We start from the raw sequence: 27,755 nt of genomic DNA, 5'->3' as shown, positions 1-27,755 counted from the left end.
CATGAGAAGTGTGGCAGCAGCACAGATAAGAACGAGAGTGAGGTCTCCCATATTCATAGGATGATCTATGACTCCTATAATCGAAGTGCTCAGGGGACGATCGCCGCGAGGAATATCTGCTAACATACCCCCTATGATAAGAGCTAGGAGGGGAGTAGCTTGGTGAGCGAGATCTATATGATGATCCCCGATGATAATAGGGATACCAGTCGCGATGACCAGAATGACGAGACCTCGATCTCCATCGCGGGGAAGGCATTGTTTGGCTGTGAGACGTCGAGCAATCTCTGACCCTCGCTGAATGACAGGGTGAAAACGAAGGTTCAGGTGATGGTGAAATCGAGCGTCTCGGCATTGACTTCCTAGCAGCCTTTGTAGGGACTGTAGAGGCAGGAGCAGCCTCCCTCCCTTCTACTGATAAAGAACAGGTGGAGGGGGGAGGAGATTGAGCCTCCATCATGTGTACAGTGTTATCATGCTGCTGTACTAGGATCCTGCACAGCACCGCAGCCAGCTCCCTGTCCGCTGCGACTACCAAAGGAGCGTGATTTCCCGGTGCCGACTCGGCACGGTGGGGGGCGCTCTGTTGTCGGGCCTGTTCATGTTGCTCCCCGGTGCCGTCTGCCAATGCCGACTCTGGTGCCGACTGCGGCGCCGGCGTGTCTTGGCTTATGGGAGCCGCTTGCGGTGCCGCTAGAATTTGCGGCTGCGCAGACGGTAGCGGCTCAAGCACCTGTGGCGATGCCGATCGCTCCCGGTGAGCCGGGCTCGTAGCGGGGTGCAGAGCTGGTGCCGATGACGAGCGGCTCGGAGGTGCCGGCATTACCGGCCGCGCCTGGTGTGTTCTTTCTGGTTGTCCCGCCGTCCCGGACGTACCAGGCTTGTGTCCCTGACTGACCCGGGACAGTGAAGTAGATGGAAGAGAGCGCGTAGGAGAGGCTCTCTTCCTCTTTGACACAATTACCGCGGGCGACTGTGATCTCCTTTTCTGCCCTGCGGGAGGCTCTGAGACCTGGTCCTCAGAAGGCTGTAAAGCCGTATCACACAAGAGTAGCTTTAACCGCATGTCTCTCTCTCTGCGTGCCCTCAGTGTCAATTTTGCGCAATGGGTGCATTTTTGTGGCACATGCGATTCCTCTAAGCACCTGACACAAGCTTCGTGCCCATCAGATGCAGGCATGGCCTCTTTACAGTGAGCACACCGTTTAAACCTGGGTGACCCGGGCATAATGCTCACTCAGCGTAACTATATACAAGTAATCCACTCAAACTAAAATTAGTAACTATAGAAATTTTTTTCTTGAATTCAACCTTAACTACTACCTAACTAACTATATTAACCAAAGTTGACTTTCTTCTTTTTTTTTTTTTTTAGAAACGGCTTCTCTCTGAGGAGACAAACGGCGCTCCGCCAGCAACCACAGGCGGTTGAGAGGAACTGACGAGGGGGGGGCCGGACCGTTGCAAAGGCACAAACGCCGCGCGCTGTGCTCGCGCATGCGCGATCCGGCCCGGCTACGGCTCTGGAAATCTCCGACTAGCGGCGTTGGGTCGGGACCCGACACCTTGAGTGGAGCACCCACGGGGACCACTCGAAGAAGAAGTGGAGGCCTCCTGTCATCTGGTAACTGACCCCATTGCTTGGTTCCCGCCCACCCTTATATCCCTTTTGCCCAAGGCAGGCATTCTTTGTGCTCACTTCATACTTTCCTCAGCTCGAGTGGAAAAGAACAAGATTAAAAATGGGTTTCAGCATCAGGTGGCCTGGCCACACATTCTAGCATGACCAACCACAATCTAGGCTTACAGGAAAACAGAACCATTCATAGATCGTTGACTTGATTTTTGAGCCATTAAGTTTCTGTAACAAGCCATCACATTTCTGTAGCATCAGTAATGACCCTCAGTAGCATAGTCAGAATTATAAACAGATCCCCACTTAATATTTCTAGCTTAACAGACAAGAATGATATATGCAGACCGTAACATGAGATATTTTATCTAAAGTGTCGAATTATACATGTTCATATTCATAAGCAAATTTTTCTAACGCATGAGGGGGTTGACAGAGAGCATGTCAAGGGCTCAAAGGGAAGCCTCTGTAAGCCTGGAGAGGTCCAGGTTAAGGTCCCGTTGAGAAACTGGTGCTCAGACATTTGGAAAGAGCTTCTCTAGACCTTTCAAAAAATTATAGTAAGCTCTTGAGAAAACACTGTCCACCCCTGAATTGGCAAGTCTGACTTGGCTGCCAAGTGAACCTTGATCGAGGAAAGCACTGATCTTAGTCTTTCACATGAAAGAGATAGTCTAATATATAGATGGTATCGAGGCCTCAGAGAGAGAGACCTCTTTCTGTGAGGCCCACACTCAGGCTGTGTCCTCATTGGCATGATTTTGCGTGAAGGCGACCGCTTTTGTGCAAAAACTTGCTGCCTGTCTACACTGGCGGGGAGTTCTTGCACAAGAACACCGATGTTCTAATGTGTGAAATCTGTGCTTCTTGTGCAAGAACTATGATGCTCCCGCTCAGGAATAATCCCTCTTTCACAACTGTTCTTGCGCAAGAGGCCCGTGTAGACAGGCAACATGAATTTCTTGGGCAAGAAAGCCCGATGGTTAAAATGGCCATCGGAGCTTTCTTGCGCAAGAGAGCATCTACACTGGCATGGATGCTCTTGCACAAAAGCACATCTCTTGCGCAAAGGCACATGCATTAAAGAGTATTTGCACAAGATCATGCCAATGTAGACGTAGCCATAGAGTCTAGTAGTTCATTTAGCCAAGTATATCTGTCTGGTGGTAGGCTTTCAGATCTCCAGGCGGACCCACCACACTCAGGATTGCTCGACCAGATTTAGCTATGGAGCACACAACCCTGAAAGGTGGGGGACATCAAGTCAGGAGGCAAATGTGATCTTGGGACAACAGGTCTGGGAGGATCAGTGGGGCCACAGTGAGATTATGGCAAGAGACATCAGAGTGTTAAACCAGTGTTGGTGTAGCCATGCCACAGCAACCAGAATGACCTGTTCTCGGTGCTCCCTTTCAGGCTCTCTGTTGCACTCAAGGGTGTTTACAACGTGCATGGCAGTCATAGTGGCATTCCTGCATCACAGAGGGGTTCAGGTTTTCTCCTATCTTGATGACTGGCTGGTTGAGGGACCCTCCAAAGTGGTGGTCAGGGCTGGTTGGATCTGTTGTTGAACCTTCCACAACCTGTTGCCCACCCAAGGCAGAGTTTGTAGGGGCACATTTGGACACCCTGGTGGCCTGGGCATCCCTCCCGCAGGCCCGTTTCACAAGCATGTGCAGACTGATTTGGGACATGGGGGCCCACCTGCTTACAATAGCCAAAACTTGCCTTCAATTGTTGGGGCACATGGCTTCCTGCACCCATGTTGTCCCCTTCCCCAGAATTCGGCTCCACCTCCTGCAGATGTGGTTTGGCCAGCATGTACAAGCCATCTTGCCAGTGTTAACTATCCCCACTGTTGGTGACAGAGGCTCTTCGCTGGTGGCTGTACCCTCTCCACATGTGCTAAAGGGTTCTGTTTCATGCCCCTCGGCCCACCCTGATACTGCTTACAGACATCTCGTACTTGGGATAGGGTGCACATCTGGGTGGACTCAAGGTGTCTGGTCTTGAGCAGAATGTGCAATGCACATCAATGTAAATTAACTCAGGGCTGTCTGGTTGGCCTTTTTGGGCAAAATAAGGGGGAGGTGTGGCTCAGTTCACACCAACACCACAGTGAAATTTTATATCAACAGACAGGGTGGTGCTCACACTATTCCCATGCAAGGTGGCAATATCACTATGGGAGTTGTGTATGCATAACAAAAGACGCACTTACGGGGGGGGGGGCTCAGAACTCACTGGAAGATAAGCTCTGCCATTTGTTTCAAAAGCACAAGTGGCCCCTCAATTGGGAGGTTGCACAGGGCCTTTTCTTGATGTAGGGTCATCCCTCTCTGGACCTCTGTTGCAAGGGGGAACAGGAAGTGCTGCATCTTCTGGTCTTAGCTAGACAGCAGCAAGGGTTCCTTGGATGATGCCTTCCAAATTCATTGAAAGGGCCTCTTGTATGTATTTCTCCTCTTCCCCTTGAATCCCAAGGTACTGAACAAAGTCCATAAAAACAGTGTGGGACTCATTTTGATAGTACTAGCCTGGCCAAGGAAACATTGGTACACAAGGCTCTATCAGCAGCACCCCCACTCCACCAACCTTTGCTCCCAGACTTCTTGTCACAAAACCACTGTACATTGCTGACCCCAATCTCCAGACTTTACACCTGATGGCCTGGAGGCTCCATGGTTGAAGACTTTGGAGCAGCAATGCTCAGAGTTATTAGGAAGCCTTTCACTAGAGCAATGTATGCTTCCAAGTGGAAAAAATTTTCCTTGTGGGCCTCTCAGACACACCCTGCCATTGTAGACTTCAATTCCATTTACAGGCAGTCCCCGGGTTATGTACAAGATGGGACTGTAGGTTTGTTCTTAAGTTGAATTTGTATGTAAGTCAGAACTGGTACATATTGTAGGGGAAACTCTAGCCAAACATTTCTCCAGAGCTCAGTTTTATTCTCCCACACCTCACTTCCCTCAGTCCTTTATTCTCAAGCGGAGGTGTCTTCTGAGAAAAGCTGCTCCACGTCTCCCTGGTCTGCTTGGGTGGGGGAGGGGGCACGCTAGCTTCACATCTCCCTGGTCTGCTGGGGGGAAGCAGCTAGTGTGGGGTTGCCTCACCCCATTTGTAAGTAGGGATCCAATGTAAGTCGGATCCATGTAACCCAGGGACTGCCTGTATTTGGAGTACCTTGGGGGGCTAAAACAGGGGTTAGCCACTTCATCCATTAAGGTACATCTGGCCCTGATACTGGCATTCCACCCCAGGTCACACCATTTGATATTTGTCAATTAGTTATGGGCTTGTATAAATTGTATCCTCATCTGAGGGATCAGATACTCCGGTGTTGGTAAAGTTAATAGGGCCTCTATTAGAACCATTAGCTACTTGTTCTTTATTGTATTTATTAATGAAAGTTGTACTGCTGGTGGCTATTACTAAACTAAAAGCTTTGATATCTCCTACTGTTTTCTCTAAAGGTAAATTCAATTGAGACCCCCTTTCCTTTGTGAAAGCAGTTTCCTAGTTTTACATGGTGCAAGATATTTTTCTACCCATATTTCATCCTAAGCCTCACTTTACTCTCGAGGACAGGTTCCTTACCTTTCCCAGATCTTATGGAGGCTTTAGCTTTTTCCTGGAGTGTACTAAGCTGTTCAGGAAGTCCCTAATCAACTATTGTTGCAATAGCAGAGAGGATGAAGGGGCTGCCTACTCTGCCCAGCAGGATATCCTCCTGAATCAAGTGATGTATCCATACTTGTCATGAATTAGCAAAGTACACAAACCCTTCCACTATCTGATCACTTGACTCATGCACAGGACTTTGGCACCTGTCCCCAAGACAGTTGTCGAGCAGTCATGTGGTCCTCAGTGCACACATTTACTTGCCCCTATGCCATTCAGCTTCATGGTAGGGAGGATGCTTCATTTGGAAGGGCAGCATTGCAGACTGGTGATCTCCAGCCCCATGGCTGGACAGCTGCTTAGGAAGTCACCTATTTGGAATGCCCACCAGCAAATCACTTAAAGAAAAGACAGTTACTGTTTGTAACTGGTGTTTGGGGGATGTGTTGGTCATATCCATTCCCAAATCATCCTGCCTCCCCCTCTGTCAGTCACTTCCAGCAAGAAGTAACTGAGGGAGAGGGTGGTCAGCAGGGTACAATATACCCAGTCATACTGGCACCCTTCTAAGCATTGCCCCTGCTGACTTACAGTATTCAGCTAATGAAAACTCTCAGTAACTGTGCACACACTTAATTTGGAATGGACATGAGCAACACATCTCTAAGAACACCAGTTACAAAAGGTAACCTGTCTTTTATAATCACAGCCAACTAAAAATTGACCTTCGCAAAGTTCTCCGCCCTACTGTCACAACATTGAGTGTAGCATTTTTAAATGGCCAATTAGTTTGAAGTTACATCTATGCAGCCTTTTCTAGTTTGCACTGCATTTTTTTTTTTAAAAAGCCACTTTTCAATGGATTAAGCTGATAGTCTCTTTTTCTAATGATTAACCCACACACCAAAGCTAGGTCTACACTCACAGCTTCTTGCACAAGTAGTATGCAAATGAGGCTAAGCGTGGAATATCACTGAGCCTCATTTGCATACCTAATAAGCCACCATTTTTTTCAGAAGAGGCTCTTGGGCAAGAAGGAGTGTCTACACTGCCCCTTCTTGTGCAAGAAAAACCCTCTTGGGCAATGCCATTACACCTATTACTTTTCAGGAAGACGGGTGTTGCGCAAGAGGGTTTTTCCTTGCGCAAGAAGGAGCAGTGTAGATGCTCCTTCTTGCGCAAGAGCCTCTTCTGAAAAAAATGGTGGCTTATTAGGTATGCAAAGGAGGCTCGGTGATATTCCACGCTTAGTCTCATTTGCATATTACTTACGCAGGAAGCCACATGTAGACATAGCCCTAGTGTAGTTCACTGGCCCATGTAGTGGCACTTAAATCACTTACAGCAAGAGATAAGAACAAGTGAGCTCTACAGCATAAGCTGAGATCCAGCTGGCTTTATAGCTCAGTAGTAAAGGCTCCTACATTAAGCTACAGTAGTTCCAGGTTCAAGTCTCCCTAGTGGTGGTTACAAGTGTTGGTTTGTCTGGGATCTCAACTGGGCCTCTGAAGCTCACAACATGCTTCCTCAGCTAGGGGAAGTAAGTAACACTAGCACAGAGCAGCCACTAATGGCAGTTAATTCACGCACACTACAGAATAGTCAGTTATTTCAATATATTTTATTTTAAAACAGGCTCCAACACTAAGTTCAGCCCATTCTGCCAACGTACAAGCTACAAATGCTTGTTTGACAGGCAAGGGTCAATCTTTAATAGCATACTTGAAAGTGAATAAAAATCCATATAAAATATTCAAATAGTTTCCATAGGAACACAGATAACGTGACCCCCATCTCCTAGTCATCCATTTTGTTGCATTTATGCTGACCCTAGACTTAAGTTTTAAAATTCTAGCAATAATTAAGTTAATGGTCCCCAAAATGCCCTGGGTTCAATTAATAAAAACTTGCAGTTAAACAATATCTATACATTAATACTAGTTGAAGCACAAGTTGCTGGATGATGTTCAATTCCACTTTCCCAGGCACAAGACAGTGGCAAAGCACTGACATCCTGCTCCTCCACTTCTGCTTGGAAGCCTTGCTCTTTAATCTGCTGCATTAGTTGCCTAATGGAGGGGAAGGGGGGGGGGAAAGGAGGGGGAAAAAAGTCAGGAAACAATCTATTTTAACCTAATTTAACATACTGCAGTATTAAGTGCATCTTGGGAGGAAGTCACATCATAATTTGATCATACCCAGCTCTACCAATAACCAGTTTGCAAGGTAGGATGTGACTCACAAAGGAACTGCTGTAATTTTTGCATTCGGTATCACCAAGTAATCATGATACTTTGTTACCATGACTTACTTGGGTACATGCCATTATTCAGTTCTCCCTCCACATCCCATCCCATACAGTTTTATGGCTAGCAGGAGCACTAAAACAGATTGCAATTATGTTGAGAGGCATAGAATCTCCCCACCCCCCACTTCTAGGTGACACAGAAACTAAGCCTAGAACAGGCCAGAAAAAACCCTCAATTTCTTCCAATGAAGTTTAACATTTCATGTAAATGTTTCCCCATCAGGACCCAAAAGTCTCCAGATATAATCTAGATTGAAAGCAGAAAGGCTAGACACTTAGTAGAATCGTGCAATCCCAAATTTAGCCAGGCTGGCAGAATTTTGCTTACTGTGTAAGCAGTTTATACAAAATTGCTTTGAAGGGAACTTTGGCCAGTATAGCTGCATCCACACTTGAGCACTTTCCAGATTTATCATATCAGTAAAGCACTCAAGTGTAGAAATAGTTATTGCAAAGTATCTCTCATTTGCCAGTCAGATGGCAACAAGGGTAATCCAGTATAGTATCTGTAAAGCAACCTTAGAGAAACATGTTTTTAGACTGTAAAAAATTTATCAGGTGGTTTTCCAGCCATTTCACAACTCCCCGCTCCATTTTAAAACAAACACCTTAGCTGTAATATGAAAGTCCCATGCAAAAAGAGGATAACCTACAATAAGGGGAAAACTACATGTGAGCACTGTATATAAAGAACACAATATAATTTCAATCAAGTCATCTTTGTTCTGTTAAGATGAGGCATAGAGGGCAATGTGTCCAAATCCCATTAAAAACCAACTTTACACCCCTTGGGGGGGGGGGGGGGGGGGGGGGGGGGGGGGGGGGGGGAAGAGGAGGAGGAGTTTCAGATCCAAAAATCTCAGGCTACTAGCATTAAAGAGTATCCTTTAAATCTTGGTAGCTACCGACTAAATTTATCTTCTGAAGTGCCAGTTATCCACAGGCAGTCCTTAAGGAGGCATTCACTGAGAATGATCAAGAGCTGCTATTGGCAGCCTTAGTAAGGTTCTCCTATTTAAAGCAGAAGTGAAACAAATTACTAACCATGCTGGCCTTGACATCACATAATTTATTGCTGGTCTCTGGAAACCATTGAAAGTAGAAGCAGCTGCAACTGTGTAGGCACCCATATTTTCAAACAGCATCCAATCACCAACTTGCAACTCTGGCATATCAAAGCGCTCAACAATACGATCCAGGCCATCACATGTTGGTCCCCATATGCTACAGGAATAATAGCCCTCATCTGGTTTAGGTCTCTGAAGAGAAAAGTTACAAATTACTTTTTATTCTGGTCCTTGTAAAAGAATAAGCAAAGCAGGACTCTTCAAGTAGTTGGCATGACAGATTATTAGAGGCAGAGCTCTCCAGCTCTAAAGTTTACAAGAGAAAGAGCTAATGGCAGAGCCTCTTCTATTAGTGAGCCTCAACTTTGAATCTGCTCCACTGAATGTCCCAGAGCTCATATTTGCCAACCTTGGCATTTGTCAGGAGCAGTGGTGGTGGGGTGTGTGAAATATAAAGGCATTATGCTTGAATTATTTGTATAGTGGAATGAGCAGTCTACATTTAGGCTTAGATTTGAAGATATACTGTACCTTTTGCAGGACTGGCTTAACATGCGCATGATCATATAGGATGCAATTGAATGAGCCATACACTCCATCATTCACATAATACATCAGAGTTTTGCCATTAGTATCATCTTCATCTAGAAGAGATGAAAATATATAAATAAGAACCTTTGGAAAGTGAGGGTCTCTAGTTGCAAATGGTATTAAGAGACCTAGATTTACATACCATCAGAACCAGATTGCTCCTTTAGTACAACTTTTTTTGCAATTATGTTAACAGCCAGTGTGAAAGCTGATGCAACATAGTATCTGCCAGGCTCTGCAATAATTCTTATTCGAGAATCACAAGGAAAGTATTTGTCCAATGCTGGATTGATTACACTGGTGATCTAGTAAGACACATAAGGCTGTTAGATCCTAGTAGTTTAATAATTTAAAAAAGTTACAGAATTAACAGTTTAGTCACAAAACTCTACACCCAGTACATTGCATTAGCTATTTGCATGGTCTAAAGAAAGCATTTTGCCTAAGATTTTACGTGCATGAAATTCGGGTGGGTGGTTTTTGTTTGTGTAGACAGCAAGGAATTAAGCCATAGTTTCAACATGAATTTGAAGTAAATAACAGTTGCATTCTGGATTGCTTCCTACAAGTCACTTAGGACAACTGACATTTCTCAGAGCTGAATTTCCACATAAGAGTTGTTTTGTTTCTAGATCAGATGCACATGCTTTGCTAAGTCACAAATTCCTTTTTTTTTGTTATGGTGAACAAATCAATAAACTTAGTGTAAAGGCTCTAGAAAAATATTCCTCTCTGTATTAATGAATCTGTTTATTTGTTTCTAGAAGCTTCATGGAGAAGGACTGTATTAAACGTGAAAAGAGTTCTCTAAATGAGAGGATTTAGACAAACACGGGCATTAGACTTCCACTGTACTTCATCTGATCTTATTGAACAGTGCTGTTCTTATACTGTGTAGCTGGTTCTACACTAGGGTCAGCATTAAGAATTATACAGGGCAAGAAAGCAATTTTCATATTAGAAATTGAAAATAAGGACTGCAAAAAAGTGAGAACAGTCAAGGTTAGATAAACTGGGAAATGCAAAACTTTACCATCTCATAACTAAAGCAACATGTGTATTTAAAGGACTAATGCCATCATCTACTTCCGTGGTCCCCAACACGGTGACCGCGGGCGCCATGGCGCTCGCGGGGGCATTCATGTGCGCCCGCCATGTGCTCGGGGCTGGCCTGGCCCTGGGCACGTGGCGCATGCACAGTGCCGGAGCCGGCTCCAGGCGCATAGTGAGCGCCGGCCCCAGGGGGGCGCCGGCCCCAGGCGCGCGGTGCTTGGGGGGAGGGGGTGCGGGCGCTGCGCCGGCCCCGGCCCCCGGAGGAGGGGGGGCGCCGGCGCTTGGGGGGGGGGGCGCTTGGAGGTGGCCCCGGGCACTTGGGAGGAGGGGCGGGGGGCGCCGGCCCCGGGCGTGGCTATGGGGGGGGCGCACGGCTATGGGGCGGCCCCGCCCCCGTCCCCTGGCGCCCGGCGGGTGAACGGCCACGTCCCCTGGCGCCCGGCAACCTCCACAGGTTGGGGACCACTGATCTACTTGATTCTGCAGATAACAGGAGAAAATGAGTGACTTTAGTTTATAATCAAGATTTCATTTGGGCTAGGTCTAGACTACACTGATCTATTGGAAAAAGGCATACAAATTGCAGAGTGCAACTTGCATAGTTTTTTTAGGAAGAGGCTTTTCTGAAATTTGGCCTGTCTATGCTGGGCCAAATTGTGGAAGTCTCCTTTTGGTAAAGCTCTTCTTCCTTGTGGAAGGAAGACGACAGTGCTTCCGAAAGAGCATGTCTACTCTTCCTTTTTTGTGGAAGAGCAGCTGCATTCCCTGGACGCAGTGGAGATTTTCCCAGAAAAACCCTGTAGTGTAGGCATAGCCTTGTATTAATACCTATCAAAGGGAAGCAAGACAGCAACCAGGTAGTTTAATTTTGATACAATAAACTTGAGCAAAAAGACACCTTCACAACCTGGAAAAAGGTGAGTATTAGAAAGCCATCATACCTCTTCAAATTTAAGCTTGACATCTTCAGAACCAGGAAAGCCACCACCAATATCAAGCAGATGCATATTAAAACCAAGCTCTGTCTGTAATGTAAACATGTTAAAATTGGACAGTCAAGCAAAGAAGTGATTCTAGAATATTTAACAACCAACAACAACAAAAATCAGTCTTGACAGTTTAGCCCAAGTGTTTCATTTAATTGATACTTCTGATTAGGGATGTAAATGGTTAATTGGTAGGGGCTGGAGCAGAGCCCACTGCAGGCAGCTGCTACAGCTCAGCCCTCCCTCTAGTTACTCTCTGGCTCCCCAGGAGCCGGTCTGGCAACCCCTTTAGAATAAGCTTTATACTAGAGAGCCCACAGCAAGTGTAACCACTAAGATTTTTTGCAATTACACTTTAAACTACTTTTTACATGCCTACTTCTGACAGAGAAAACAGACTAAAGTTTTACTTGCTGGTTGTCCTGCATTAGTGTTTTGTAGGAACAGCAGGGAATGTATGACTTTTACTGAGGAAAAATAAGCCTGTGACCAATTAAAAAAAGACTAACTTTTTAAAACTGGTCATAGGCCCACCCCGCAAAACTTAAATAGAGGATTGCTAAGATCTAAGATGTAACTGATCATATGACATCATGAAGCTAAATACAAGCTATACAGGAAAGGTAAAAATACTCTTGAAGTTTTTGGTTCCAAAGTTGTTACTTTTTACAAGTGGCATTTCATTATGACTATACAGCTGACTTGTCATAGTGTTTCAGCAGCAATGCTTTCAGGGAAGTAAATTCATACTTACTCCCATATCAAAGACACAACGGGCATCAGAAATAGCTTGAACAAAGGTCTCTGGGTCAGTACAGCCACTTCCAACATGGAAACTGGAAGACAGATGCAAATCTCAGTTGCCTTTTGGATGACTAAGTTTTAAGCAACCATTTAGACAAAAGTAATAGGTCATAGCAGATTAAAAAAAGTGTCCATTCTTGTGAGGTGGCAAGTAACTTACATATTTTGTAAAAACATTGATTCAAATCACTATTTCTAGATGGGCATTTTGTATATACAGATAAAAATTACTACTAACCTGACTCCAATAATGTCAATGTCAAGCTCTCTTGCCCGCTCCAGAAGTAGTCTGCTAGTTTTGAGGGTAGCTCCAAATTTAACACTCAAACGACAAACTGCTTTGGAGTCATCAGTGGCGATGCGCAAGACCAGCCTAAAAATACATAAGTATCCAATTTAATGCCAATACACCAGATTTTCTATAGCCACAGAAAAAAACACACCGGTTCAAATAAATTTCAGGTATGTATCTTTAAGTCAGAAAAACAGGTTTGTATTGTATACCAAGTCAGATGTAAGATAACATTTTAAGACAAATTGGCTTGAATGTTAAATTAGATCCACTTTTGTCAAGCAAGTTTGTATTGTTCTTGTACTTTAAGCCAATACACTACCTTTTTTTAAAAAAAAAAAAACTGTACTTGATCACAGGGATACTAATATACATTTAATTGACTAACTGCGTAATCACTGAAATTTACAGTGGTTACACATGGGGCAGCAGCCAGCTTCTCGGGAGCCAGTGCATGCAGAGAGCTGGCTTAAACCAGTTCCTTGCGCATACCAGCTCCTGCCAGCCACCCCATTCTGCTGTCCGAGAGAGTACGGATGTTAGATTAATTGACTAGTCGATGGGATTTCTAGCCCCTGCTGGGCTCTTGCTACAGTTCAAAAGTGGAAGCCCCGCAGAGAGCACAGGACCAGCAGGGACTCACCCACTGGCCCTGCGCTCCCTCAGCCGCTGAAATGTACAAGAGCCTCAGCGGCCTTTTGTAAATTTCAAAAGCAGAATTGCAGCAGAAGTAGAGACAGCTTGAGTCCCCACTGTGCCTCTACCTCCCCTGCCCCTGGTGGAGATGGTGCTGGGGGGAAACTGGCTTTTATGCTGGCTCCTGTTCCCCTCCATTACCACCTACGATAGAGGCAGTGGGAGGGATGGAGGAAAACTAGTTGACTAGTCTTACAACCCTAACACAAGGGCAGCAGCATAGGGTGGCAGGCAGCTCCCCAGGAGCTGGGCCAGCTGTATGTAGCCGTTTGGGTAATCAGTAAGTTCATGCTTTGAGTTATCTGTTTAAATTGCTACATTCTTAAATCCATACTTGACATTTATATCTTGACAAAAAATTCTGCATTCTCTTGCAATTGTGTTAAGCGTTAAAAGCTTTGAAACAAACTTAAGTGTGCATTACTTTAGGTGCACAGCTGCTACAGGATAGGTCAATGTTGACACGTTAAACCCATTTAGATGCAGAAAACCCAAACCCCCTTACTTCGCCTTTGGATGAGCTCTTGCAACTTTCATTAGCTCTACTTCACTATCAAAAGTCATCATCTGCACACCGCTGTTTGCTGCATGTTTAATTTGAGAGACTTGCTTGCAAGGATTTGCATATATTATTCGCTCTGGAGGTACACCAATGTTCTGCACCAACTGGATTTCCGTCTGGAAAAAAGAAAAAAAGATTACATACTACTCACCACAAACAAGGATCTCTTTCAACAAATGAATGATCTCAATCAGAAAGCAGAACATGAAGATGCAGCATTGACCTTCAGGAAACACCTTGTTATTTCACTTTTGTTTGAATGTATTTAACAGATTGGCATGTCTCCACCTCCAGAAACAGAAGGAATGCTACAAGCCACTTGGTGGGAGGAGCCAGAAGGACCACACCCTATATGCTGTAAGCAGAGGGGCAGCACAGAAAGTCCAACCCATTTGCTAAATTGGGAGGATGCTGCCAGAGGCAATAGACACTTCTTCCCTGCTACTGAAGACTAGCAACAATGAGAACTGCTGTTGCCCCAGGGACCAGCAGGAGCTTCCCCCGGATACTCTTGATGCAGAAACACTGCAACTATCTTTGGCTGTGTAACCAGAGGACAATGATCCAGGCAACATTCTGGTAGACTGCGAGCCTAAAGATAGATTAGCATGTTGTGGGCAGATCGCCTGCTGACCCAATGGTGGACTGCTCCACCACTCATAGGGTCCTAGGTTGGGACCAGTGTTCCCTGTAAGCTGTGTGCTTGTGCAGCCATAAGAGATTCAAATTCTGCCCAGCTGATGATTAACAGCGTTCCTATGTAACCCACACATCTGCTGTGTGTAGTTCACTGTCTCATCTAGTAGCATTTAGACCACTTTTAGAGAAGTTTTGCTCTACAGCAGGGATGAAAGCAACTATTTCAACTCTCCAATAAGCATAAGCTTATCTGATAGTCAACTAGTTACTCAACTAGTCACTTCTCCCCCCACCCCATCAAAAAAACTGAAGATCTCACCTTACTAGCACAATCAAACCCTGCACCAAGAGCAGCAAGTGTTTTCACTATAGCTTTACTGTCATTACATTTGACAGCATAAAAAGGTGTTACTCGAGGGAGTGCTTTGAACCAGCGTAAATGCTTCTTTAGGACATCCCCAAGGTCAGCAACATAGAAAGCATCTTTATCATCCTTTAAAAAAAATAAAAAGAAAAAGGATGTCATGTTATCTTCAGTGCTCAATATTACATAAGAACATAAGAATGGCCGTACTGGGTCAGACCAAAGGTCCTTCTAGCCCAGTATCCTGTCTGCCGACAGTGGCCAGCACCAGGTGCCCCAGAGAGGGTGGACCGAAGACAATGATCAAGCGATTTGTCTCCTGCCATCTCTCTCCAGCCTCTGAAAAACAGAGGCAAGGACACCATTTTATCCCCTGGCTAATAGCCTTTTATCCATGAAATTATCTAGCTTCTCTTTAAACTCTGTTATAGTCCTAGCCTTCACAGCCTCCTCTGGCAAGGAGTTCCACAGGTTGACTACACGCTGTGTGAAGAAGAACTTTATTAGTTTTAAACCTGCCACCCATTAATTTCATTTGGTGTCCTCTAGTTCTTCTATTTAGGGAACTAATAAATAACTTTTCTTTATCAGCCCTCTCCACACCACTCATGATTTTATATACCTCTATCATATCCCCCCTCAGTCTCCTCTTTTCTAAACTGAAAAGTCCCAGTTGCTTTAACCTCTCCTCATATGGGACCCGCTCCAAACCCATGCATAATGTTCTGCATAGTCTAAGTTACAGTACAGGATTTTGAGCTGAAAGCATATCATTTAAAATAATACACATAAAATTTTGTTTTAAAAATTTATTCACGTTCTGCTACCATACTTACAGAGGAAGAAACTTCATTTATTTTTTGATCAAGAATATCCTTGGCAGTAAAGCCTTCCTCAAGGAAGGTGAAGTCAAACTCCTCATTACTGAAGCTGTTCATTGTTTCAGAGTTCAGGTATACTTCTAAAGTGAGTACAAGTGCAACAAACTGTGAATATAGAATGAAGCATTCATTAATTTAGTCAAATTAGCAAAGACTCTCAGAACACTAAATGATAATCAAGATCCACAGACTTACATGGACAACTAAGAAATGTCAAATCCTAATGTTCAAATTCTTTCAGTGTACCCAGAGGGGTGCTTCAGAAAAATACCTTGATAGATTTAAGGCAAGTTTTCTGTGCAGCAATTATGATGTTGCATTGAATCTGTCGAAAGAAAAGAGAATGATAAAGTTAAATATTTTTAACATGCCCCTTAACTGCCATTCATTATTTCATCTTTCAAATCACTGTTCTGCAATAAACACTGGCCAAGTTATAAGCTTCTGAAAATTTCCATCTGCACCTACTGAAATTGACAACTCAATTCTCTGAAAATTGTTTGTATCAAATATAATCAGACCAGGAACTCTGACTAATCGACCCCTCCCTACAATTGCTTTGCATAGCTTCCAAGTTGGTGTGGCAATAAGTGAGGACAGAAAACACTATCCTGTTCTGCGAACGTTCCCCAAATGCTTGTGGGGGAAGCATGAAGAGAAAAGTAGTCTCACTCAAATGTTAGGGGGACAAAGAATGAAACCACTAGAGAGCAATCCCAGAATTTGGATTAAGTCTCAGGTTTTCCTCAGCTAAGAAATAGCTGTAAAACCCATAAATGTATTTCATTCATCTCTACATGCTAGGCCAAATGGAGGATGAGAGCCATTAATTTTATTACTCAAGCGGTAGATCGCCAAAGCGCTTGTTTACGTGGGTGGAGCTCAATAGGTTTCGACATGGCAGACTTTAAAAGGTGTAGTACTCACTCCAGTTAGGAAGCATCCTAGTATGTATACATTACAAGCTCTTTGTTTTATTATTGTTATCCTCCCACCTTCACAGGAGCCAGCCTTCATTCATTAATGCAGTGCACAATAAATTAATTGGGGGTGGATAGTCAACAGAACTATTGTCTCCTCATGAGTATGTAGCTACAGACATTTGCAAGGTATTTAACAAATGAGGCAGGGAACTTTCAGAAGAGGAAGAATAAGGCAGGAACTTCCAGCAGAGCCAGAGAGAATCTATGCATGTCACTTAAACCAAACATTTTACAGGTGCTTCAGAGGGTAGCAGAGTTAGTGTCTGTACAGGATAAACTTAAAAAAAAAAAACCACAACAAATGGTCAGGAAGCACTTTAGACTAACAAAACATGTAGATGTATCATCAGCTTTTGTGGGCACAGCCCACTTCTTCAGATGACTCAAAACTGGTCATCTGAAGAAGTGGGCTGTGCCCATGAAAGCTCATGGTACATCTACATGTTTTGTTAGTCTAAAGTGCTACCAGACCATTTGTTGTTTTTAATTTTACAGATGGCCAACTAGGTGATAATTTTTGGTACCCAGATTTGCACTCACATATGCTGGTGACATTAATGTTTAAACTACTATAAAATGCCAAGCAGTCATATTTAGTGAGCATGGTTTACCATCTACACTAAAAAAAAATGGAACCTTTACTATTTTTTTCAATATCACAATTAAAAATTGTATGCCAATACACATGGGGGCTAAATTTAGATTAGCTAGACAACCTTCATTCTGCTATTTCCTAGTTGAGCCTTGACTTTGCAACTTTTAGTGTTCTTTCAACATTTACTGCACAATCGCAATAGCAACTCTAATGTCTTCACATTAACACAAAAACTGTCCTACAGGACAACTCCTGGACTAACAAAGCAAGAGAGAGCTCGTTAAAAATATATATAAAATCAGGAGCTCTGTCACCCACACGTTTTGTTACTCTAAGATGCTACAAGGACTACTCGGTTTTTCTACAAGGCACTAGTTTAGCTCCTGATGGATTTAATTAATATACAAGTCTGGAGCATCACCTTAGCATCGGTCTCTGCATTTATCTTACAACAGGTTGTTTTCTAATGGGCACATCCTCTATGCCCCCGGGAGGAGCGTGACACAGGTGTCGTTTACAGAGGAAGCGGTCACATCTAGCATAACCAACCGAGACGCCCAAGGGTTCGGCGCGGTTCCCTACTACACACGCTCCAGCACTGCCACAGCAGCGAAGGGGAGAACCCGACCCACGCGTCGCGGAGAGCGCTGCGTGCTTTCCAAAACGCACGTGACTTCCAGGCAGTTCACTCGTGGGCTAATGGAAAGGAGCCACGCTAGCGGGCGAGGACAGCCTGCAACTCCCCCGCCACGTGGGTCAGATCAGCTCCCTGCGATCGCCAAGGCGGGCAGCGCCGCCAGTCCCTACCGCTTCCAGCGCCGCGCCGCCCCCGGGCTGTTCCGGATTCAAGTCCGCGGCTTTTCGGGAGAGGGCCGCGCCTTCAAGGCGGTGACAGGGACCGGCTGCCGGCCGGCTCCAAACCGGCTCTGCCTGGGCAGCCCCGGCGCCCCATTTCTGCGCCCACCCCTGGAGACACGTGGCCCTAGGCCGGCCGGCTTCCCCTCCAGCCACCCGCGCACCGCCCCCCTCACCTCAGGCGGGAGCAGCCGTCATGCTTCAGCGCCTCGCCCGGCAGCCGGTCGGCCCCTTAGTCCCCCGTGCCTCCTCCTCCGAGACGGGCCCCGCTGAGCTCGCGGGCTGCCGGAGCCGGAGTGGACGCGCCGCCCGAGGAGGAGCCGGGCAGGAGGAGCCGCCACAGGGGCTGCCGGCCGGCTTGAGAGCACTGACTGACAAAAGCCGCAGTGGCGGCACAGCCCGTATTTATAGGCCGGAGGGCGTCGCTATGACAACGCACCAGCTCAAACCAGCCCCGATCGGCTGGGACCGGGCAAGAGCCGCCGGCGGCGGCCGCTATTGTGACGTTAGAATTTTCGAACACGCGCACAGGGTGTGCCACGCCTTCTCCGCCCTTCCCTCAGGCGCTGCTTTCTGCTTGGGTCCAGGCAACCTTGTACTGGCTCCTCCCCCGCCTGTCTTTCATGCTGCTCCTTCCTCATTGCTGCTCCACTTCCTGTGCACTGCTCCTGCCCCCCTGCCCTTGCTATTGCCCCATCAGCTGCAATCCCTTCCTCTCCCTCCACCCTGCTCCCTCTTTCCCTTCTGCTCCTTTTCTGGGATGGGTTTCATAACAGAACCGAGGGGGGTGTTGAGACAGCTCTCAATCCCCCCTATCTGGCACTGGGATTTCCATTAAAATTGACATTCCCAGAGGGCATTGGATCAGCTTTGCAGTGGTTATTGATTGGGAATCTCTTAAAAATCAACTACGATTCAAATCTCATCTGGAGCACGTTAGATTTAAATGCCCTATGTGAGTCAGCTCACCTTTTTACCTTTCTAGGATAGATAAATTCAGGACCATGTGTGTGTCTTTCACTTAAGTCCATGAAGACAGGTTCTGGGTAAAACTTTCAAAAACATCCCTGTGACGTAGGCCCCAGATTCTCCTGGCATTTAGGCTCTGATTGATCTTGGTGGAGAGTAAGTATCTGGGTTTAGGAGTCTAAATCCCATTTTCAAAGGGGATTTGGGCACTTCACAGACAGGCTCCTGAGTGAAATTTTTACTTCCTGTCTGTTAGTAATCATCAAAGGGGCGGGAATGTGTCTTGATTTCCTGCCCAAAAATTTACCCTCCCTTGTTACAAGAGTGTATGGTAGATCCATTGGTTGCTACTTTCCATCCCAGCAGTGGTTGTAGTTTCACAGTACTGTACTTCTACAATTCTTTATGCTGAAAAATGCAGTAAAAGTGTGATGCAGCTATGATGGTCAAAAGGCTGCTGTATTGAAAGTTAACAATGTTATTGAGCCAACCATACAAGGGCTAGTGAACAGAAATATTTTGCTGCTACTTAACTTTCCCTCTAAAGTGTTTGATTTGAACCTTGTAATTTTGTTGTTTAATCTTATATCATGTCCCTCCAAACAGCAGCGCCCCGCACCCCTTTGCATGTTATGAAAAACTCTCCTTTTCCCAGGGCTTCCAGTTGTCCTGCCACAACTAAACCCTGACCTTGCTTTAAGTTAGGAGAAGAAGCAACACACCAAATTTGGTGGCCCTAGCTTGTACAGTGTAGGAGGAGTTCTTGAACAAACAGATTTACTAACTGAGGGAGGGAGAGAGACAGACGGACAAAAATGTAGTTGGGGGAGGTATAAGGCTAAGCCAAATATAATCTTTGACTTCATTGAGAGTTGCAGTGGCTCATCTCATCTCAGAATTTAGCTCACCTGTTGTGAAACTAAATGTAACAGGGACAGTCTTCTCTTTTATTACATAAGGCAGGAGTGGGGAATCTTTTTGGGGTCAGCAGCTGCTGACCCACAGAAAAATCAGGCCGGGGCCGCATACAAGTGAGAAGCAAAAAACAACAATAACAAAACAAAAACCCTTCATTAATGTGGCCCCTGACTGAGAAGGAGAACGACACTCCCCACATTCCCCTTGCACACCCGGAACCTAGGGGGTCCCAGGCTAGTAGATTCTGTGTGCTCCAGCCCCACGGTTGGGTGGCAGGGGGATCAGAGCTCCAGCACATGCTCCCCAATGATGGGGTGGAGACCTGAACCTCAGGGGCCGCATCCAGGCAAGCGGGGCCACATCCAGCCCCAGGCCTGAGGTTCCCCACCCTTGACATAAGGGGACAGATTGTAATGAAAGTCAGCATGAGCTAACATAGGCTCAATTGCCACTAACAAAGTTTGCCAGATTCCATTGACTTTAATAAGAGTAGAGTCACTCACACACACAGACCCAAAATGAGGTAACACATCACATTTTTGGCACATACTGAAGAAAGGAAATTCTAAATCAAGGCTGACACTATGGGCCAAATTACTCTTTGGTGTAATTCCACTCAAATTGATGGAGTTACACCAGGGATTAACATCTCTTAAAGCAATCCTGTTTATGCTTATATTTCAACACACATGCTATGTGTGTCAAAACTGTCACCTCCATGGAGTTGCCTGACAGTTATAACAAGGCAGATGAAGGGAAGTGGAGAACAGTATCTAAAGGATGTTATGCAAGACACTTCTTATAACTTTAACTTTTTTTTTCTTTTTGTTGTCTTGACGGTGAAATCTGTTTTCTTAGTGATTTTTTTTCTCCTGGTGCACTGGCTTGTTATTGTAGGGCTGCTTGCATAAGACTGGATTACTGTAACTGATTTTTTTTGTTGGTGGTGGTAGGCTTTGTTCCTAGAAAAAAATAAAGGGGGGGGAGTCACAAATATACATAAGTTCATGGATAATTAATATGCCTTTAAAACTGACCATTTTTTCCTCCTGGAGTAACTGCATTCAGCATCATTCTGAGAGGTACTGTATTCACACTGGGACTCCTTGTTCCTCTGCTTCTGTTTTCAGAGTCCTCAGACATGTTTCCAAGATCCTGCTACCATAGTGTTAGTGGAAGTGTTGCTGTTTTCTTTAGTCAATACAAGAATTCCAAAGTTAGTAATCACCGACCACGTTTAAAAAAAAAGTCTGTGCTTATTTCTAAGAAAAGCATGAAATATACAAATAATTGCTTGTACAAAAAGACAAATCAGGGTGATATGTGCTCAGGTGCTGAGTGTGTTTCTAATTCCCAAAGGGTCTGCTCCTGTTTTCATGAAAGTCAGAGTTTTGCCACTGTCTTCAGAGGGAGCAAAATGTGCTATTATGTAGAAATGACAAGTAATGAGAACAAAGAGAAGATATACTTGGCCTCACTCTTATGCAGGTTAGTATTCTTGCATGGGGTGCCACAAATAGTAAGTGATAGGAATGTAGCAGTGTTAGTCTGGTGTAGCTGAAACAAAATACAGGACTATGTAGCACTTTAAAGACTAACAAGATGGTTTATTAGATGATGAGCTTTCGTGGGCCAGACCCACTTCCTCAGATCAAATAGTGGAAGAAACTTCCTCTGAACTGTCATTCGTGCTAAAATTCAACACTCTACACGTGGGTCTCAACAAAGACCCCAGTTATCTTACCCATTACAAAGATAGCTTCCCTAATTATCACCTCTAATACCATTAACTCACAGACATTTATCTTTCCTCACCTCTAATACCATTAGCTCACAGACATTTACCTCCCCCCCCATATCCCCTTCTGTTCTGAAATTTGATTTGTCCTTTTCATATGTGTTCTTTTTTTTAATTGTATCCTTTGGTATATATGGTTGTGACTATTTTCTTCCACTATTTGATCTGAGGAAGTGGGTCTGGCCCACGAAAGCTCATCATCTAATAAACCATCGTGTTAGTCTTTAAAGTGCTACATAGTCCTGTATTTTGTTACAAATAGTAAGGACAGCTCAGCAATCTGTCAGTGGTTGGGGTAGGGGTGGGCTAAAGGGTCTCCCTGGGCTGCATCTGGCCTGCCAAACGAGTGGATCCGGCCCATGGAGGCCCTGCTACTCCCCCGCCCCCCGGCTAATTAGAGCCTGGGGGCAGGGGAGCGCCTGAAGCCTCCTTCTACCCTGCTAGGAGCATATGGTGCTTTGAAATGCTGCTTGCAGGGCAGCGGAGAGAGCAGAGGAGGCTTCGCATGCTCCCCTGCCCCCAGGCTCTAATTGGCCAATAAGGGGGTGGGGGAGCTGCGTGAAGCTTCCTTTGCCCTGCCCCAATTCTGTGAGGAGCACGTGGCACTTTGAAGTGCCACGTGCTCCTCACAGGGCGAGAGGAGGCTTCCTGCACTCCCCCGCCCTGATTGGCCTGGTGGGGGGGGGGAGCGTGTCAAGCCTCTTCTAGGGCATGGATGCCTAGTAGGAAGGGAGGAAAAGAGGCTCCCCCACCCCTAGACCAATCATGGTCTGGGGGTGGGGTAGCCCTGCCCCTTCCTGTTTAGGTCCTGCCCCTTTTGGGGTAGCCTGGGGCTACTTCAAAAATTTTTGAAGTGGCCCCCAGGCAAAAATTATTGCCCACCCTTGGGTTGGGGGTACTATGGAAGCAATCGATCTGATTCTCTTCTGCATTCTGCCTTGCAGAAATGATTACCCCTGTGAAAAACAGATATAGAATGCTGCTTATTGGTGCAAGTCAGTGGGAAATATTAACCAGGTAGCGTGTTGTATCCAGTTTGCAGAAATGGAATTGACTTACATAAGGAACAAAGTAAAAGTCATTCAGGCACAGTCAGGAAGAATAGTCTATCATTGCTTAAGGGATTTTTTTGGAAGGCGGAAGGCGCTGCACTCGGCTTTCCCAAAGTCTTTTGAGAGTGATGCTCAAGAATGGGATCCCAGGGGATTCCCAGTCATGGATTGTATTATAGTGTGCACTCATCACTAGCGTGCCCCCTTGTGTCAGGGCACAGCATCACAGGGACTCTTCCTCTCTAGTGCCTCCCCCCACAGTGTCTTGGTTTCACAGTGGTCTGCCACCTCCCAGGGAGGGCCTCTATACATCCCCTTGATGTGTGAACTTGCTGCTTTTCCCTTCCAGCAGGACACTTCCTTAGGGCAGGATGGGCCAAGACAGTGGCGCCACCAGATATACCCTGTCATGGGCTAAAATAAAAGAAAAATAATTAGAAGAGCAGGAAGATAAGAAACAGAGGAGAAGTTTGAGCACCAGCCAAATGAAATTTCTGGGGATGCTACTGAATAAAATAAACCAAATAAAGAAAACATAATTTCCTAAAGTGAGTTTTTTGAATTTGTGTGCACATGCATGGTTAATTTTAGGAAGGTTTCATAAATGATTAAATCCAGGAAGTAGGGAAAAATCAAGCCTGTTCGAAGTATCAAAATAAATTTAATTATGGGGTGCAACCTTTCCATGTAGACATTAGGAATACAAATGTTTAACCAGTTACCCGCTAAGCATTAGGCTTTCTGGAATGCTTACTGGGTAACCAGACCTTGTCCAAATGCCAGTGAATGGCCAGCTGCACCAGACTGGAGTAAGTCATGTCCAGGTGGCAGGCAGGGCCGTGTCCACATCGGGCTGGTGGGGTCTTAGTTGTGCAGGGGGCAGGCATGACTCTGACCACCATCATGCTGGCTGGTAGGATCTCAGTCAGTGTTCCCTTTAAACTATGTGCTTGTGTAGCCAGCCACTCAGGAGAGATTCAGATGCTGCCCAGCTGATTAGCAGAGTGCCCACAGCTCGGTTTTTTGTTTTTGCTAGTAGTGCACATTCGCACACGCACATAACATTTATTCTACATAAGAATGGAAAATATTAGAGGGCACTTTGACCCCCGCCATGGTCATGCTGGGCCAGCAGGTGGGGCCCCAGTAGCATGGCGGGGATGGGAGGGGGCCTGGTCGTGTAGTGAACAGGTGGTGCCCAAGTGGGAAGGAATGTCATCAGTTTGAAATCTGAGGGCTCAAGCTATAATATGGAACTAACGCATCTGATGAAGGTGAAAGAGTGTAGAATTGATGGGGTTCATCTGTATGAATAGAGGAAAGATACAAATATGAGGAATGGAGATAAAAAAAGTATGAATTAAATATTCTGCCAGTACATCACAGCTATGCTGAGACCGATAGGCCATACTTCTGATAGACAGTAACAGTGGTCAGAGAGGGTGAGTGGCATCTGATGTGCAATGCTTTTATCACACAGTACTGATGGTCAGAAGCTGAGTATGCTTTTATGGCAAGTAGCACCTATTCCAAAGGCAGTCCCAATGATTCAAAAGTATTTCACGTAGCATAGGGAATTACTCAGCATGAGTAAAGTTACCAGAACCTAGGCCGAAACAACTATTATGAGTGTATGATGCTTTGGGACCCAAAGGTAAGGGATGGGTGTTAATAGGCTGGAGAGTAACTTCTATGGAGCAGCTCTCCTCCCTCTCCACAAACAGCTTCCCACTTAACTATATGGAGTTCACCTGTCCAGCCCCAGCAGAGGTATTGGGCAGAACATAAGGGCAGATATTTTCCCCTTAGAAAGCAAGAAAATGAGTCTAAAGGAGAATAGCTAACTGCAATACCAAATGACAACTCATTCATAAAATGTAAAACCTTTTCAAACAATGAGGCAGGTAACTTACAATTTTCTATAATTTCAGAGGAGTAGTCTTGTTAGTCTGTAACTAAAAAAAACTTAAAAAATAATGAATAATCTTGCAGCACCTTCGAGACTAACAAAATTGGTAGATGGTATCAAAAGCTTTCATAGGCACAACCCACTTCTTCAGATGAATGGAGTTAAGGAGTCCAAGTTCCAAATAAATAGTAGAGAAAGAGAAGGATGGGAGAGAGAAGGAAAAAAGAAGGGGAAAAAAGGGGAGAAATTGCCAGTGTTCGTGCTAAATTAAGAGTGGATACCAAGTGCTCTTAAGTATCCGGTGCTTGGTTTTTTATGTCATTAGGATGTGGAATGTAGCAGGCCATCCATGCAAGATCTTTGTTTAGACCTCTGTTGCAGGTGTCAAACTTGTAAATTAAATTAAGTTCTGCAGCCTCCCTTTCAAGCTGGTTTTTTAAATTGGCTTGCAATAATACAGTAACTTTGAGATCCATTAATGAGTTCCCAGGCAAGTAAAAATTTTCCCCAACAGGTTTCTGTGTGTTACCTTTTAGAATATCTGATGTGTACATTAATTGTTTCTCATAGAGACTGTCCAATTTGGCTAATATACATGGCAGAGGGGTAGGGTTGCCAGGTGTCCGGTATTGACTCGTATTTTCACCTCCTGTCGGGTAAAAAATTCCGAAAACACTGGACACATGAAATATTCGGTATTTTCTGCTTTCTTCCCTGCCAGGAGGCGAAAATACGGGACACCTGGCAACCCTACACACACTCAGCAACTGGGCCCAGCCCCCAGACCTCCCCCGCCAGGCGCTCCCCGGACACCCTCCCAACCTCTGCTTACCTGGTTCCGCAGGGGGTTTTCTTGTGGCTGGAATAGAAAAACTAAATGGACACCGGCAAAAAAACCTCTTTTTAAAGGGGCCATGATGATTTTTTTTTTGTTTTGCTCAACAACTTTGGTCTCCCCCTTTTTTTTGCTTAACAGAGTTTTTTTTTTGCGGTGTTTTTTTTGGGGGGGGGGAGAGGCTGTTCAGCATTTTTGGTTAAACCATCTGGCAACCCTACAGAGGGGCATTGCTGGAGCTTGATGGCATAGATCGAGCCTCTGATGGGGTAGTTTTTGTGGTTAGGACCTGTGATTATGTCACTTGTATAGATACATGGACAGAGTTAGCACTGGAGTTGATTATGACAATTCCCCCCCCCCCCCTTCTTTTTCCTTCTCTTTCTCTGCTATTTATTTGGAACTTGGACTCCTTAACTCCATTCATCTGAAGAAGTGAGTTGTGCCCATGAAAGCTCATGATACCATCTACAAATTTTGAGAGTCTCTAAGGGTACGTCTACACTGCATCCCTAGTTCGGACTAAGGATGCAAATGGAGACGACCGAAGTAGTTAATGAAGGAGTGCTTCATTAACATGATCTCGCTGGCATGCTAGTTCGAATCACAGCTGGTTCGAACCAGGAAGTGTGCGCCGGGACGTGTTAGTTCGGACTAAAGCCCTTAGTCCGAACTAACATTACTCCTCAAAAAATGAGTTATAGCTTTAACTATACAATATCCATAGGCCTAATTCATTCCATGTTTTAGATTAATCCAATATTATTAGCAGGAGACTGGCTTAAAGCAAAATCCTAGAGATGACTGCCCCACATTTGGACTGTGTCTACATTGGCGCGATCTTGTGCCAAAGCAGCCGCTCTTGCGCAAAAACTTGCTGCCTGTCTACACTGGCCGTGTGTTCTTGCACAAGTACACTGATGCTCCTGCTCAGGAATAAGCCCTTTTGCGCAACTGTTCTTGCGCAAGAGGCCAGAGTAGACAGGCAACATGAATTTCTTGCACAAGAAAGCCTTATGGTTAAAATGGCCACCAGAGCTTTCTTGCACAAGAGAGTGTTTACACTGGCATGGATGCTCTTGCGCAAAAGCACATCTCTTGCGCAAATGCACATGCCAGTGTAGACGCTCTCCTCTGGAAGAGTTTTTGCACAAGAACGCTTCCACAAAAGAGTTCTTGTGCAAGACCATGCCAGTGTAGACGTAGCCCAATTGGGGTGCTATTCACATTTTAAATCAGATTATGGATTCAAATTGTGTTATTTGTCCATCAGTGAAATTCTAGATCCATTTAAGTCAAAGGGAATTCTATAATTGATTTAAATGGGGTTAGGATATCATCCCATGTCTTTATGTTGTCAAATGAACTAAAACCTAGATATGATCTTAGGGGTGGTCATATCCATATTTGAATTTTGGGGCCTGATTTTATCTCCTCTATTAGAGAGACAGACTAAAACATGAACAATGGGAAAATCTGTATTGTGTAAATAAAAGCTTGCCTCATTGTATGCCAGTAGGCATATACAAATGGTCTTTTCATTTCACAGACCTAGTGCCCAATCCTACAACTGTCCCACGTGCTGAACTGTCTGCAGTCAAAGGGAATTTAGGGCGTGATGACAGCTCACAAGGAATGGTCAGGTACTTTGAGGTACATTTTCATCATTATGTGTGCAGATTTACTTACATAAGTGCACACCTCAGGATGAGATTGTGCCTCTAAGGCAAAACATATGAGTTCATAAAGAATAAATAATTACAATAGTTATATTTCTATAGAGCCTTTCATCATGGGATCTCAAGTACTTAACAAACATGAATTAATTAATCCCCACAATACTTTTGCACCGTCTATTATGGAGAAACAAGCAGCAGCTAGCTTTCCATTGTAAGCCTCATATTAACTGCCCACTAACTTTGTTAATACTAATTCAATACACAAAATAATTTCAAGTGCAATAATTTCAAAGTGTCCTGAATTAGGAGCTTTCTAAAAATATTGAGGCAAATTGGATAAAACATTTTAAGATAAGGATATTTCTTTAGCTTTTACATACATTTGTCAGCACCATGGTGACAAATAAAGACACAGGAGACCTCGGGTAGATCTAGACTTGGGGTGGTCAATAGAGTTTCACACGGCTAGCATGAGTATAAGTAGCAGTGTAAGTGGCGAGGCATTGCTTAGGTAAGCAGATGAGTAGGCTCCAAAAGCCGAAACCTATGGTATGTAACCCACAAAGCTCTCTATAGCAGGGGTGTAAAAATCTATGGGCCAAATCCAGCCTCCCAAACATTTTCCTCCAGCCCATCATGATCCTTTGGGCTGGGACTGGATC

At 44.9% G+C, this 27,755-nt stretch overlaps 1 protein-coding gene and 1 long non-coding RNA gene across 3 annotated transcripts; one reads left to right on the top strand and one right to left on the bottom strand.

Moving 5' to 3' along the window:
- Positions 1-6,858: 6,858 nt before the first annotated feature.
- On the bottom strand, positions 6,859-18,308 carry ODC1 (ornithine decarboxylase 1). Of its 2 annotated transcripts, none has more exons than XM_075923501.2 (12): positions 18,110-18,308; positions 15,696-15,825; positions 15,456-15,580; positions 14,575-14,748; positions 13,560-13,732; positions 12,305-12,439; positions 12,017-12,098; positions 11,218-11,301; positions 9,366-9,528; positions 9,164-9,276; positions 8,610-8,824; positions 6,859-7,326 (listed from the first exon to the last, which is right to left on the bottom strand). In XM_075923501.2, exons 3-12 carry the CDS (start codon positions 15,555-15,557, stop codon positions 7,182-7,184), a joined length of 1,386 nt encoding a protein of 461 aa, XP_075779616.1. In that variant the 5' UTR covers positions 15,558-15,580; positions 15,696-15,825; positions 18,110-18,308; the 3' UTR covers positions 6,859-7,181. The 2 variants fall into 2 exon arrangements, with proteins under 2 accessions (XP_075779616.1, XP_075779615.1); XM_075923500.2 differs by having other exon boundaries at positions 15,456-15,605; positions 18,110-18,307.
- A 146-nt stretch (positions 18,309-18,454) lies between these two features.
- Positions 18,455-23,189, top strand: LOC142827769 (uncharacterized). The gene is made up of 3 exons (XR_016349112.1): positions 18,455-21,036; positions 21,180-21,308; positions 23,020-23,189. It is a non-coding gene; the product is annotated as an uncharacterized LOC142827769 (long non-coding RNA).
- Positions 23,190-27,755: the final 4,566 nt, after the last annotated feature.

The sequence above is a fragment of the Pelodiscus sinensis genome, chromosome 3 (genome assembly GCF_052426305.1).
Source record: "Pelodiscus sinensis isolate ZL-2025 chromosome 3, ASM5242630v1, whole genome shotgun sequence".
NCBI classification, from domain to species: domain Eukaryota; kingdom Metazoa; phylum Chordata; order Testudines; family Trionychidae; genus Pelodiscus; species Pelodiscus sinensis.
This window is presented reverse-complemented; position numbering and strand designations above follow the sequence as displayed.